Source organism: Fusarium falciforme, chromosome 9 (assembly GCF_026873545.1).
Source record: "Fusarium falciforme chromosome 9, complete sequence".
NCBI classification, from domain to species: domain Eukaryota; kingdom Fungi; phylum Ascomycota; class Sordariomycetes; order Hypocreales; family Nectriaceae; genus Fusarium; species Fusarium falciforme.
Window position 1 is genome coordinate 3255779 of NC_070552.1, and position 14190 is coordinate 3269968.

Sequence of the window (14190 nt, forward strand, 5' to 3'; positions counted from 1 at the left end):
TATCGATAGCAATCTGAGACTTCTGGGGCTCTGGAGAGCATATCAATATTGCCATATGTGGGGGTAGTAAGCGAGTGGGAAAAGGCAAATGGTCAAACAAATAACGTTATGGCTACAAAATGCGTCGTCGGACAATCGTTTTTCCTAGTTCAATTCAACTCGAGCAACCGTGGACCCTACCTTGGTGTTGACATGATGACATCTATGTTTTCAATTGCGTGGTCATGCCAGCTGCTCCAGGGAGGCCAAGCAAGGCTTGTGGCACTTGCAAAAAACAAAAGGTACTGGCTGTCGCGCTATCCAATCAAGTTCTCTCACCAACACTAGGATAACTCTAGATTCGCTGCTCTGGTGAGCGGCCACGTTGTCGACGTTGCACTCGGCTCAACCACAGATGCATTTACAGCGAAACCACCAATCATGACCAAACTGTCCGAGACCAACGAGAACCCAGGCCATTGACGTTATTATCGAGCAAACAGGAGACTCATTCTGGTGAATCAGAAGGGCGTTGCTTAAAGCCCAGAGTTCTTCCGGGTCATCCGAATGAAGAATCTTATCACGGAATACCGGTCTCGCTAATAACAAGACTGGTTGAAGAATACTTTAGCAATGTGTACCAATCGGACTTGCTACTTCATAAACCGACTTTCCTCGCAACACTTGCAGCACGTAATGTCAGATCTCACGTTCTTCTAAGCATCTGCGCTTGGGGAGCAAAGTAAGTCGGATTCCAATTTTTTTTTTTTTCGAGGCTAACATTGATCACATAGCTTCTATCGCGATGAAACTAATAGATTCATCCTTAAGGACCAAGGTGTCATGATTGAATGGGCCAAAAAGGCCGGTAAACTAGTGTTTCAGGATGCCGAGGAGCTCCACGAGGACAATCTCGTCACGTTCTTCAACCTTGCCTTGTTCTGGCACAGCCAGGGCTCATGGCGGGTTAGTTATCTTCACAAAGGTACAATATGTCTCACATAATCATGGTATCGGGCATGTCTCATTTTATAATAGGCAACGCGTGCCAGCTGATCCATATTATTGGTCTCGGATCGCCAAGATCGCGAAACGCGGGGCTATTAACCTCGGAGATAAGACGAAGGCGACTTTGGGCTTGCTATCTCATGCATTGCTTCAGCTCGGAAAAACTGTTTCGATTTGATTCAATCGCGGATATTCAGGCTTTAGCTTTACCTTGGCCGGAACCAGATTTCCGACAAGGTGCCTCAAAAGCTCCCTCTTCATACTTGAACTCAAAAGGAAACAGCAGAAGCATCTTTGCTGAGTTGATCCGAGGGTTGACTCTTTGGTGAGAAATGTGTCCCTGGTTCATTCGAGAAAAATTAATCATTCTCTTGCAAGGTGCCACGTTGTCTGTGCTGTCAAAACTCCAGAAGCTGGCATGGATAGCAAAATTGCAGACATTTGCACCATTGAGAATAAACTATCGGCTTGGTGGGAGGCGGTGCAGCCAGACTTCAAGTTGGATCCCCACGACATGAGAGGCGTTGAACAGAAAGAATTCTCTACAATTTTGTTGACCAACCTCGTCTACCACCAGTCTCTTTGTGCTCTCCATGCCTCTATAGTTCCTCTCTTCTGTTGGACTAAAGGCGACGGGAGTTGGTCATCTGCTCGGCAGGTATCGGCTCAAACTGCTTTCGAGCATGCTGGCATAGCCTCCGAACTTATCAACGGTGTCCTATCGAAGAGTACCCGGCCCAGTGCGATGCTAAGTTATGTTGCTTACGCAGCATATTGTAGCTGCGCCATACATATCCCATTCTTGTGGTGTTCCCAGTCAACCATCAGAGAGAGGGCCTACGCCAATGTTGGGGCGAACGTCAGGATGATGCAGGCCATGAGCCCGTACTGGAAGCTTGCCTCACTGCTGGTAAGTCCGCTGGGCTGGTGGTAATGACCAAGAAAGACTAAAGCGTACGGCAGGAAATATACGCCCGGTGCCTGTATGATATCCACCAGCGAAACCCGCCCGTCGTCAGCAATGAGCCCAAACATGCCGACATCGCTGAGTTTACCAGCTTCAAGGCCGATGCCTCCCTCGCTAGGTCCTCTATCTTGGAGTTCACTGGAATTTTGCGGTCGAGTGAGGGTGGGTACATACGCCCTGGCGAGGAGAGTAATACTATAAGGATTGAGAGTGATGATGGGAGCGCCGGGCTATTATCCACGCCGTTCTTGGTGACAGAGCCGTTGGCCGAGGCCATGGCAAAGAACACCGAAGAACCGGAGGCCGATTTGCGACCACCTTCAGACGGGGGGGATCGAAGGAGTTTGGATTTCATGAAACCAAAAAGTCCTGGCCTTCAACCAGAAGCAACTCAACTGAACGGGCCGCAAAATCTGGCGGAACGTCAGCAACTTGATGCAATTGCCAGCGAATGGCCAACTTTGGATGTGTTCAACTCTTTGTTTGACGCTGAAATGGCCAATTTCTTTCCGGACGCTATGAGTATTGACCCTTCGCTTCTGGACACAGAACCGTTGACGTGGGACTTTTTGGACATGCCAGCAGGGGATGGCGATTGAGGATAAATCATAAAGGGGCCGAAAATGAAACCGAAGACAGCTATAATACGAGACTGTCAACTAGCCTTTTTCGTTCTTTTGGATTCTTAAATGAAATCACGCGTCATCAATCTTTTGGTGGTCTTCAAAAAACCCTTCGTCAAGCGGCCCATCATCTGATTACGACCGTCGGTGAGAGCCAATTCCCGTGTCGGTTAATGAGCTGATTGGCTAGCAACTTTAGCAAACCTGGTGGGACCGGAAAATGCCTCGGAAAGTGGCTCCCGGAAAGGAAAGGTACCTCGGTTTCAAGTATATAAGTATGGAGTCGATGTCTTCGCTCTTAACTAGGACTACGTGAACGAGCCTCTGAATTGCGAATCTTTTCCTTGTCTTCAAAATCCCTCCGGTTGTCCCAAATCACTTTCAGTATGCCCCTTGTCATCCACCACCTTCACGTCTCCCAGTCTGAGCGGATCCCCTGGCTGTGTGAGGAGTTGAGCATCCCATATGAGCTCAAGACATACAGCAGAGCTCCGCTCTTGGCGCCGCCAGAATACAAGGCATTACACTTTATGGGAGCTGCGCCTGTTATCCAAGATGGCGAATTGACTTTGGCGGAAAGCTGCGCCTGCATCGAATACATCTGCCACAAGTACGGCAACGGAAAGCTGTTTCTGAGTCCCGCCGACCCAGCTTATGCAGACTTTTTGTACTGGTGGCACTGGGCTGATGGAACATTTCAACCTGGACTGGGTCGCACAATGATTACTCGAGCAGCCGGACTGGACGTCAACCACCCGCTGATGGTCCTCTCCCGGGACAAATTCAATCGGACCTTGGATGCTCTCGAAAAGAGACTGGGCGATAATGAATGGCTTGCGGGTCACGAGTTTACCGTGGCAGATGTGATGGCGGTGTTCACCCTCACAACGATGAGATACTTTACTCCGTACAGCTTGGGGGAGTATCCAAATGTGCTGAGCTACCTTCAACGCGTGGGAAGTCGAGAAGCATATCAAAAGGCCATGAAGAAATGCGATCCGGAGATGGAGTTGGCTCTAGGGGCTGAGCCTCCCAAGAGTAATTTCGTGGTCTAACTAGATTTCTGATCGAGGGGATACTATGCGGAGGTGGCAACAAGCATTCCACCAGGTAGCACATGATCAAACATCTCAACTCATATCCACCCAATCATTTCTTCCCCCGAGAGAGCCAAAATATGTGGTATCTATTATCTACCTGAAGCAGTATTATTCTTCAACTATGAAGTGATCTGATGATTCTCAAAAACGCTAACCCGGCAACTACCGCCCAGCCCCCAACGCAGGGTCCAGGCCAGCGCAGCTCTCGCCGCCGTGCATAGTTCAACCATGACGTGTCAAGACGGATTTAGGGCTGACGTGGGATTCATCAAAAGCATTAATGTTAAAAAGACGATACCCAGCTCTTAATTTAATTTTTATTCCTCTTTCTCTATCTTCCAACATTGCTATTCTTTGTAACCAACCACCTGCCACCAGCCATGTCTATCTCAGAAAAGCCGACCATCGTTTTGGTGCATGGAGCTTGGCATCTCCCTAGCCACTATACCATGCTGAAAGACAAGTTGACAGAGAGGGGTTTCACCGTCATCCAGCCCAGAAATGCCTCTGTTGGACAGGTTTCCGACATCAAAAGCAAGACTCACCTGGACGATGTTGTAGCTATTCACGAAGCCATGGAATCTCCCCTGAACGACGGAAAGGAAATAATTGTTGTCTGCCACAGCTATGGCGGTATCCCCGGATCTGCAGCTGTTCAGGGCTACCAGATCCACGAGAGAAGGGACAAGGGCTTGAAGGGAGGTATCAAGCACATCGTTTACGTCGCATCGTTTGCTTTGCCGGCCAGAGGTCTATCGTTGAAAACGGCGATCGGCGGAACGTATGGACCTTTCATGGACCGAACAGTAAGTGGCGTCCATTGCCCAATTGGGCTGCCGACGTTGTAGCCTTGAGGAGTTGAGAGGAATGAGATCTAACTCTATCAGGATAATTACCTTCCGCTGAATGAGAATGCCAAGAATGCATTCTACCACGATATCGAGTCGAAGCTGGCAGACCAAATGCTCGCCAATTGCGTATACCAAAGCACAGCAAGCTTTGAGACGCCCTCTGAGTTTGTTGCCCCGGACATTGCGGTTCCCAAAACTTACGTGGCCTGCGAAAATGATCGAGCTATTCTGATTGAGGGCCAGCTTGCAATGGCAGGGGCCATGGGCGATACGGTGAAGATTGAACGACTTGCCGCTGGACATAGCCCTTATTTGGATCCAGGTTTTCTGTCCAGGTTGGTTGAAATTATTGATGGCATCGACGCTTAGAATCGGCCGTGAAATAGCCCGTTTGAGTGGTGTTTAGGGTGGCAGCAGCCGTCCAGCATTGGCTAACCTAGTAGCGGTATTAGGTAATTAGAGACAGTATAAGTGATTATTTTTAAGAATTGGATGGCCGTCAAATACAAGCACTCATGGGGTCATTTCATTGCAGCCTGCAGCGATAGTGCATCATTATTCAGCCTGACTCGCTCAATGATTTGACACACATGCTCCCCTGACCCTGATGAGTTGCTGCATAGAATACTCCAGCCTTGCACAACAAGGCTTTTAACTCCTATACAGGTTACTTCACCATTCGCCTTGCTTCGTGACGTGTTGCCCATCGAGGCCTTTTTATCCAAGCAGCAGCGTATAGCCTAGAGTCGACTGACTTTAACATGACTCTGCGACCTACCCTACAACTCTGGTAAAGGTCAAAGGTGAAAACCTTGACTAGAGTTTGCCAAGTCTCCATGGATCAGCACGTGGCGCGATCTTGACACTGAGACCAATCTCAAGGCTTTGGATCGTGGCGGTGTGGGCTAAGACACTTGTTGAGTAGTCCCCTCTTAGGGGAAGGAAAGGTGGCATCTTGTCTGCAAGATTCGTTTCTTCACCTTTGAATTTCTATAGCGGCAGCCATGGAATTATAATATCTGGGTTGCGGTGTTTTGCGATTGGGTTTTGATGCTGTCACGTATTGTTGATAAATGCGGCTTTTGTTGTTGTGGCTGATGGCGTTTGATGATAAGAGCGGGGAAAAAGCAATGCACCGAGCAATTGTATGAATTGACCCCTGCTCTGACTGTGTAAAGGAGCCTCTATCCAAGTATTGGAATACCAGCTTTGATACATGCACATCTCAACTGATCAGCTGGGACCATCCTCTTGGGTAAGCCAAGACGCCAAGGATTTCTAGGTTTCGCCAACAACGTCTGGCAGCTGACATTTTGCTTCTCGAAGACCCCGAGACGCCAAGGCGTTCTCGATGGGAGAAGCAGATGAACTAGAAAACTCTAACCTGGAATTGTCGCCTCAGGAGCCTGAGTGAGAGAGGTGCAGCAACGTTCCGTCAAGATTCTGAGAGGCTTGTGCGTGGTCCCCGCCACACTGCTCGGTCGATAGCTAATCTGGAGCCTGCATCTCACTGGCTAGAGCGCTGTGGCTGGATTAAAATTAGGTTCCGGCGTCACCCGCTGCACTGTCACCAACCATCCACGCGGTGGCGCTGCCATGGCGCACAGCGATGCAGTTCATGACTTCCTCGCATTGCATCTCCAGGCAGAGACGATGATGGCTCGGAGGCGTTTGGGTCTCGAGAGCCCCGACGCGTCACGGTACACGAGCGTGCGTGATGTGGCCGATCCCAATCCTGCGAGGCAACCGATTGGACAGCCTTTATCGCACATACCGCTAGCTGTGGAGAAATGCACAAAAGGGCATTGCATCAACAGACGCAGAGGCCAATCACTGCGGCCTGGAGGAATCTATGTAAGACGAAACACTGGACAAGGACCCCAGAAAAGGAAGGTCGCACATGAATCACCTCCGAGGTCGAAATATATTCGACACTGGAGCCCCCGGCGAGGCGGAACTTTTGTCCCCACACTGTCCCTCATTGGGCTGTGCGATACAAAGGTCCTCACTATGCGTGCTGCCGACTTTGCCGGCGTTGCTTCGCCCGACGAAAAGTGGTCCAAACATGAGATCTTCGTCCCTCTCAACGTGCCGTGATCCGCTGTCGTGACATCAGCTTGCAGATGACGCGAGAGAGATAGATTACATGAGCCATGATTGACGGCCGATATGCTCTTCTATAAAGAGCCTCGAGACTTGGCTCGGTAGCCTCTTCTCTTGGCATGATCACGCTGCCATAACCCTCTCCGCCATGCAGTTCAAGTTGTTTGGCGCTCTTCTTGCCTTTGGGACCCTGTCCCAGGCAGCATTCAACCGGGATGCCCTGAATGCCTTCAATAAGGAGCATCCCCGTCGCTATGATCAGAAGCGCGCCCCTGTTCCCCCCTCTGCCCCGATTCTGGAGACCAGAAGCAAGTCCAAGTTCCTCAACAAGCGCACTGAGAAGTTTGTCGTCAATGGATCTGCCATTCCAGAGGTAGCTTTTGACATTGGCGAGTCATATGCCGGTCTGCTGCCAATCTCTAAAGACCCTGATGAGTCCAGAGAACTGTACTTTTGGTTCTTTCCCAGCACCAACCCTCATGCCGGTGATGAAGTGGTTATCTGGTAAGTTGGCCATGAGAACATCTGAAATGGCACGCTAACCATATCCGCAAGGCTCAACGGAGGTCCGGGCTGCAGTTCTCTGAGTGGCTTGTTGACTGAGAACGGCCCTTTTCTTTGGCAAGATGGCACCTTGGCCCCTACTCCAAACTCATACAGCTGGACAAACCTGTGAGATTATTTCCTCGATGAACAGACCTTTTACAGTCAAAACTGACAAATCAATTCAGGACCAACGTCATCTGGATTGAGCAGCCTGTCGGTGTCGGTTACAGCCAGGGGAAGCCCAACATCACCAACGAGGTCGAGCTTGGTCTTCAGTTCATCGGCTTCTGGCGTAACTTTATCGAGGCATTTGAGCTTCAAGGAGCTACGACTTACATCACTGGAGAGTCGTATGCTGGCTACTATGTCCCATATATCGCTGACGCCTTCATTACGGCCAATGACGACACATACTACAAGCTGGGCGGTGTTGCCATCAACGATCCCATCATCGGAGACGGCACCCTGCAACAACAGGCCGTCATCTACCCATACATTGAGTACTGGCAGAACCTCATCAACCTCAACCAGACAGCCCTGAACGCCCTTCGGTGGACCCATGAGCACTGCAACTTTTCCACTTACATCGATCACTACGGGACTTTCCCACCTCCCAAGGGACCTTTCCCAGTCCTCCCTGACCCATACGCTGATACTTCGGGCAATTACACTTGCGATATTTTCGACTATGCCTACGGCGCTGCCCTTGATTCCAACCCCTGCTTTAACATTTACCACATTACCGACACTTGCCCTCACACTTATGCACAGTTGGGCATCGTGAATCAGGTAGGTAACTCTCCAGCAGATCTGTGGTGCAACTATACTGACGTGAACTCCCCAGGGCGACTACGCTCCCCCCGGCGCACAGGTCTACTTCAACCGCACAGATGTCAAGAAGGCTCTCAACGCACCGCAGGTTGATTGGTACCAGTGCACTCCTAACAATGTCTTTGGCGAAGGCGATCCTAACTCGAATTCTTCCGACACTTCTCTTGCACCAGCACAGAACAACGTCCTCCGCCGCGTGATCGAACACACCAACAACACCATCATTGGCGTTGGACGTCTTGACTTCCTCTTGCCTCCCAACGGCACACTTTTTGCGCTACAGAACGCCACCTGGAACGGCAAGCAGGGGTTCCAAAAGTATCCCCAAGACAAGCAGTTTTACGTACCTTTCCACCCAGAGTACAATGGTGGAAGACTGAGTGAAGCGGGCACCGTCGGACAATGGGGACATGAGCGTGGCCTGACTTACTACGAGGTTCAGTTGGCGGGCCATGAGCTGCCTGGATACACCGCAGGAGCCGGTTACCGGGTGTTGGAGTTGTTGCTGGGACGAATCAAGAACTTGGGCACTATTGAGAACTTTACCACACAAAAGGGACATTTCCAGGGCAAGGGAGGATCTGGCCTTCGCCCCCCCGCGAACCCTCTGCACATTCCACAGGGGCACGGTTACTAATGGATAGTCGGGTCTTATGAAGAGAATGAGATAGATGACATTGAGATGTTTATATGATTCGATTCAATCTCTGAGCGGTAAATCAACCGCAGATGATGATCCTTATCCGAGAGGTTTAAACTCGGGTTTGCATGACAAGACGACACCATGCAGCAGGAATTTGACTAGACCTGAATTCGACCGAAAGAATGACAAATTTGCTCGTATGTCTGGACTTCAGGAATAAAGGAAAGCTGTCTCGGGGGGTCGAAGTCAATTGCATTAACGGTCGTGCCATTGGGTCTAACCTTTGTAGTAACTCGCAATGTCATATTAGGCTTGAGGCTTTCGTCCATAAACCGAACGGCTATGAATTAGTGAGCAATGATGAGAAAGGATCAGGGGATTGTGCACATACACCTGTGAGTAGGCATGGATGTCCGGGTTATTCAAGTCCTTTCTCACATCCACGAGGAAGAGATTGACCTCCCCGGTTGACCATCCTAGGACTCGTGTGAAGGGTGCGAGTGTAGCAGACTCGAGAACCTGACTTGCGTTTTGGTTGTTCCACGCCCCGAGTTCTTTGTACTTCTTCTCTTTAGGCCATCGATTTATCGGCCACTTGAACCGGGTTTCGACAACGTCAGTGAATCCAACCTGCTTCATGATTGTTGCAAGTTGGTCGGTTGGTTGGAATGATCGGTCCAGTTTTACTGCTGCCTCTCCTAGGAAAGTGCACCATCTAGACAGCGCGTGGTCATCGGACAGAGTGCCGTCATCAGACGCGTAAAAGCCATCCATCTCTTGGAGTTCAACGTAACCACCCGGGGTAAGGTTCCTGATTAGGTCAGTATGGCATATCAAAAAGACAAGGCAAGAATGAGTGCCTACTGGAACATCTTTTGCAGATACTCGGCCCAGTTTTGAATGCTAAAGTTCATCATTCGACTGTGAATGTAATCAAAGGGCTCGGAATAGTTCCATTCCTCGTCAATATCGTCAACGAGAAATTGAACGTTTGGGGGAACGCTAGTTGAAGATGTTAGCTACAGAGAAAAAGAGAGGCAAGTGGCCACCTTACAAACTTGGCTGGATAGGAGACAGATCGACTCCGATGATCTTTAAATTTGGAAAGAATTAGCTACCTCGTTCCAGCCCTGGGTCGAGCTCCAAGTGAAGTCCGTCCACATACCTCGGCCTCAGGATGCTCATCACCGAAATCTATTGCCCACAGCCCTGTGCCCGTTCCTAAGTCAAGGACCCGTGCAGGCTTGGAATCGGGAAGATTTGGAGGCGAGAGGCCCAGCTTGTTATCAAACGTCAGGAGAAACATATGGTGTTGGAGGTCTAGACAGAGTCTGAGCGTGCCAACTTTCCAAGAGGGGGTGCACGAGAATACCTAGCCTCTCATTCTCCAACTCGTCATTGGGAAGGTTGTATTCTGAGGTTGGTAATGAGGTGGTCAGCTTTGATTGTACAGCTAGTAACTGCTGTAAGTAGCTTACTCCCATCCTTGTACCGATGATAGGTTCTTCCGTTCTCTTGTCGGTAGTCGATGATGGAGCTTCTGAGACTTTCGGTCGAAGAGGCCCTATCCTGTTATCCAGGCCTGAGTCAATGGAACGAGGTTCAATAAGCCATTATAAAGAGCGGCGAGAAGAAGTTATGCCTACATCTCCCAACGCCGAGTCCTGGTCGTATGCCACCTAGGTTCAAGGTTAGAGCTTTTTCATCTGATGCCAACGAGGTGAAATGAACATCATCAGGAGCATTAACAGAGTTTCTCCCCGTCATTATGATTGACCTGAGTATAAGCTGTGTCTAGGTACGGGCTGTATGTTGCTTGGATGTTCAAATAGGATGCAGCATGCAAGCTGTGTTAGGCGACAATATCCCTCATCCAGAAAAATGGGCGACGACCAGGTTTTAAACCTCAGCTGCTTGGCATCACACTGCAGCTCGGGCCAATCACGTTTCAAGAAGCTTGTGTTCTCTCTTTTCTCATCAGATGCTTTGCAAGGATGTTGGACCAACAATCGCATCACCCAGGCTCTCGGTTGGCTGCCAAGTGACCCCGATTGCTGCCTTGTTGGCACTTGTCAAAAGGGACCAAAACATGCATTGAATGAGGTAGTCAACTATAGAACGTACAAAAGTGAATAATATTAGTTCTCCAAACACCAAACCCTACTCTCTTTCTCTCGATCGTTACCTGCACACACCACCGCAACTCTCCCTGCCTTTGCCTCCTAGATCCCAGTGGTGAAATGACTCCCGACAGTCCGACTGCACCTCGTCATTCTCCACGATGGGTTTTCAGTGCTTCATTCTCGCTCTACCCTAGCTATGTGTTTCCTCACAAACCTGGACTCCCGAGTCCGTCGTTGTATCGATCTCGTGGCTCAATTAACCCATCAAGGGCCGGGCTTCAACTATAATAAAGAACATATTGCCGTCGCTGTATCAATGTCCATATCAACATCCTTCTCCGGGCTTTTGGCCCCCTTACGAGCCTTGCCCTTGCCATTGCCTTTGCCCTTACCCTTGCCCTTGCCTGGCCCTGTCTTGCCACCGGGAGTCAAAGTTCCTTGAGCAACCTCCTTCGCTCCGTTGCTTGAATCGAGGCTGGCGTCAAGTTCGCCGTTACATCCAGTCTTGTTCCCCTGAGAGGTAGCAGCCCCCCCACCTTGTCGTTTTGCGTCATTCTTATTCTTACTCTTGCCCTCCTTCGTCTTCTTCTTCATGTTGTTGTTATTATTGTTGTTGTTGTTTCCGGGACAGTGGGTTTGATCCTTGAGCACTTTAGCCTCAGAAGTGCTCTTCTCCTGAGGCTTGGTACCCTCACTACCTTCTGCCCGTTCGTGGGTTTCGTCCCTTGCCAGGGCAGCCTTCTTGCCGGTCTTCTTTCTCCCGTTCCACCAGTTCTTCTTCTTCTTCTTCTTCTTCTCAGCGTTGGCTGTACCAGAACCCGACCCTGAGACTGGAACTTGGGATTCTGCGCTCCCCTGGGAATCGGCCATCGTGGAGTCGGCCACATCCATGTCTGTGCGGGCGGTGGGCTGGGATTCTGCACCTGGATCACCATTTCCGTGATGACCTTGAGCCACGGCGCTCTCATGAGAACTAGCAGCATCTGTGTCCATCATACTCATGTCTTCCTCCGATGAATCACCGGATTCTGTGTCCACCATACCAGTGTCTCCCAATGTGTCAGGCGTGCCAGAGCGTGGCTCGTTTGTAGTCTGCTTGCTTACAGTGGCTGTGGAAGCTGTGACTGGGGTATGGAACTGCAGGATCGAGGTTTGCCGTGGATCCTTACATACACGTGCGGAGTTGGGAGGCCTGCCTCGCGGGTTCTTGGGGGCTGCCTGTTTTTTCGCTACGCTTGTCGTGGAGGGAGTCGTGCTCGTGAGAGTAGTTTCCGATACCCTTTGGCGTTTCTGAGGCTCTTGCTCGCTGGTTTCAGGCCCTGGATTGGCCTGTTTCTTCGAAGCTGAGGACGGGTCCTCGGAATTCACCCAGCGCGCCCAGAAAGGGCCAACTTTGCGATGGTAGCTGGCCTTGGAGTGCTCTCTCTGCGATCCTTTGTCTGTGCAACGATGATCCCAGGCTGCATGGGGCCCCATGCAATTACAACACCGGAGCTTGTCACCTGACTGACAACTGGCAGTGCTGTGTTGTCCTGAGCAACGTCCACATCGAAACTGGCCATACCCGCAGACTTCCTTGAAGTGACCGGGCGTGTTGCATTTGTAACAGAACATCGGGGTACCTTGTTGCGGAAATGGTCTGGGGATTTGTCGTCAGTGCGTTCGTCTTGAGGTGCAGTGTTGAAGGAGCTTACATGGCTTTGAACGTCGTGAATCTTATCTTGATAGACATTCGGCAAATGAGAAGGGCGGTCTGGAGGGAGGTGGTCTCTATGAGGAACCTATGGAAGCTAACCCTGACCTGAATGTCGGATTGTTGAGTGTAATGCCTGAAAAACGTTGTCCAGTGAGGGAACGTTCCCCTGTTCTCGTCCTTGTCGAAATCCTCGACTTGGACTTGATACTTGCGTTGAAGCATAAAACAATTGGATGAAAACGAAATGGCCTCGCTGATTCGTGAAGAGCTGTTACGAATCTCATACTCGGCCTGGTAGGACCCGACAATCATCAATAGCGATGCGCAGCGATCGGATATCGTTCGACCATCGGAGCCGAGGACCGGAGAGCTAGGCTTGGGTATGTATCGGATGCTCTTGATTTGTAGATAGGGCCCACCGAGCTTGTGAAGAGCATCCCGAATACCTTCTACTCCAAGTCTGGCCACCAGTTCCTCATCCGAGGCCAATCTGAGCATGTACCGCATATCCAGGCACTCATATTCGTCGAGCTCTGGGGCTGCGGGAAGTCTCAGGCTGAGTTCCTTCAACTGGGCTTTAATTCTCCTCAGTTCTTCGAGGACCGTTTGCTCCGTTCTCTCCGCGTATAGACTAGAGAACTGGGGCTCTTCGGTACTGGCAGAGATGTCCCTAGATCCATTGCGGTGACTGGGTCTATTGTTGGCCCCCTCTTGTGTGATTGGAGGTGCAGACATTTTGAGACGGAAAAGGGAGGGAGGTTTGAAAACAGATAGAATGTGTGTGATAGGTGTGATTGGCAATGCGGAGGCATGAAAATGATGCTTTAGAGAGGTCTGCTGTGCTCACGATGTGCAGAAGCCAAAGTTAACTCTTCCCAGTGTCTTTGGTCCCGCAACGTGCCTAAGCGAAATACCAACATCATGGACGAGACGGCGTGCTCCGAACGTTGTCAGATCAGTGCTCAACCCCACCACAATAGTCTGTCAAAATGTAATAACTGTCTGTCATACTTTCTGCGGAAATTGGCCGTTTGCTCAAGAGACATCTCAGTGGCTGCTAACCAAAGTTGGCAGGCTGGTAATCAAGCTGGGCCGAAGTTCGGGAAATGGGCAACTCGGTCGTGCGGAAGGCTACTCCGCAGTGCATTGACAATTACGGAACAGGGCTGAAGATGGAATAGACAACGATATGGAGTCTCCAACGCGGGTCTGGAACCAGTTGGCTTAGATATGGGGCGCACTAAGTGGACTCAATTAACCTCTATATTGAGCAGACTATAGATATTGTGCCTCAGAAAAAGCTATGTGGCGAAATCTAGACCGTTGGGTTCTTTTATTTTCACAAACCGAAAAGAGGAGGATTATTAATCCATCACACCTGTTCTAGACTTGGTATCATACGCAACTGAGAAGAAAATTGGCCGTCCAAGCCCCTGATATTTTACGTATTAGGTGTTAATGCGGGAATTTTTTGATAACTGTCTTTTGCTATCATGGCCAATGAATTGTTTCGGAGTCATCATCGATGATAATAGAAAAGAAAAAACTTCTCGGCGATATCCGTGAGCTCCGAGGCGACTCGTATCGCCGTTGAATGAGAGAAGATATGGTTGAGGTAAGAGGAGTCGCTGATCCGGCTGTCATTGTTCCATCTTCCGACACCTCTTCTTTTGGCGAACACACTGCAACTTTCCTACATTTTTCCTCTCGACATTGAACA

The 14190-nt window shown here is 50.1% G+C and overlaps 6 protein-coding genes across 6 annotated transcripts; 4 read left to right on the forward strand and 2 right to left on the reverse strand.

Moving 5' to 3' along the window:
- Positions 1-971: 971 nt before the first annotated feature.
- On the forward strand, positions 972-2553 carry NCS54_01191600 (uncharacterized protein; the record flags this gene model as incomplete). Its single annotated transcript, XM_053157172.1, has 3 exons — positions 972-1312; positions 1366-1897; positions 1951-2553. 3 exons carry the CDS (start codon positions 972-974, stop codon positions 2551-2553), a joined length of 1476 nt encoding a protein of 491 aa, XP_053013147.1.
- A 347-nt stretch (positions 2554-2900) lies between these two features.
- NCS54_01191700 (Hypothetical protein) lies at positions 2901-3632 on the forward strand (the record flags this gene model as incomplete). The annotated part of the gene is made up of 1 exon (XM_053157173.1): positions 2901-3632. Exon 1 carries the CDS (start codon positions 2964-2966, stop codon positions 3630-3632), a length of 669 nt encoding a protein of 222 aa, XP_053013148.1. The 5' UTR covers positions 2901-2963.
- A 425-nt stretch (positions 3633-4057) lies between these two features.
- On the forward strand, positions 4058-4897 carry NCS54_01191800 (AB hydrolase-1 domain-containing protein; the record flags this gene model as incomplete). Its single annotated transcript, XM_053157174.1, has 2 exons — positions 4058-4483; positions 4565-4897. 2 exons carry the CDS (start codon positions 4058-4060, stop codon positions 4895-4897), a joined length of 759 nt encoding a protein of 252 aa, XP_053013149.1.
- A 1882-nt stretch (positions 4898-6779) lies between these two features.
- On the forward strand, positions 6780-8645 carry NCS54_01191900 (Carboxypeptidase; the record flags this gene model as incomplete). Its single annotated transcript, XM_053157175.1, has 4 exons — positions 6780-7135; positions 7187-7303; positions 7363-7966; positions 8022-8645. 4 exons carry the CDS (start codon positions 6780-6782, stop codon positions 8643-8645), a joined length of 1701 nt encoding a protein of 566 aa, XP_053013150.1.
- Positions 8646-8957: 312 nt separating this feature from the next.
- On the reverse strand, positions 8958-10418 carry NCS54_01192000 (Hypothetical protein; the record flags this gene model as incomplete). The annotated part of the gene is made up of 8 exons (XM_053157176.1): positions 8958-8991; positions 9043-9462; positions 9516-9653; positions 9706-9743; positions 9817-9971; positions 10024-10090; positions 10130-10233; positions 10298-10418. The coding sequence occupies 8 exons, from the start codon at positions 10416-10418 to the stop codon at positions 8958-8960; spliced, it is 1077 nt and encodes a 358-aa protein (XP_053013151.1).
- A 638-nt stretch (positions 10419-11056) lies between these two features.
- On the reverse strand, positions 11057-13205 carry NCS54_01192100 (Hypothetical protein; the record flags this gene model as incomplete). Its single annotated transcript, XM_053157177.1, has 2 exons — positions 11057-12413; positions 12469-13205. 2 exons carry the CDS (start codon positions 13203-13205, stop codon positions 11057-11059), a joined length of 2094 nt encoding a protein of 697 aa, XP_053013152.1.
- Positions 13206-14190: the final 985 nt, after the last annotated feature.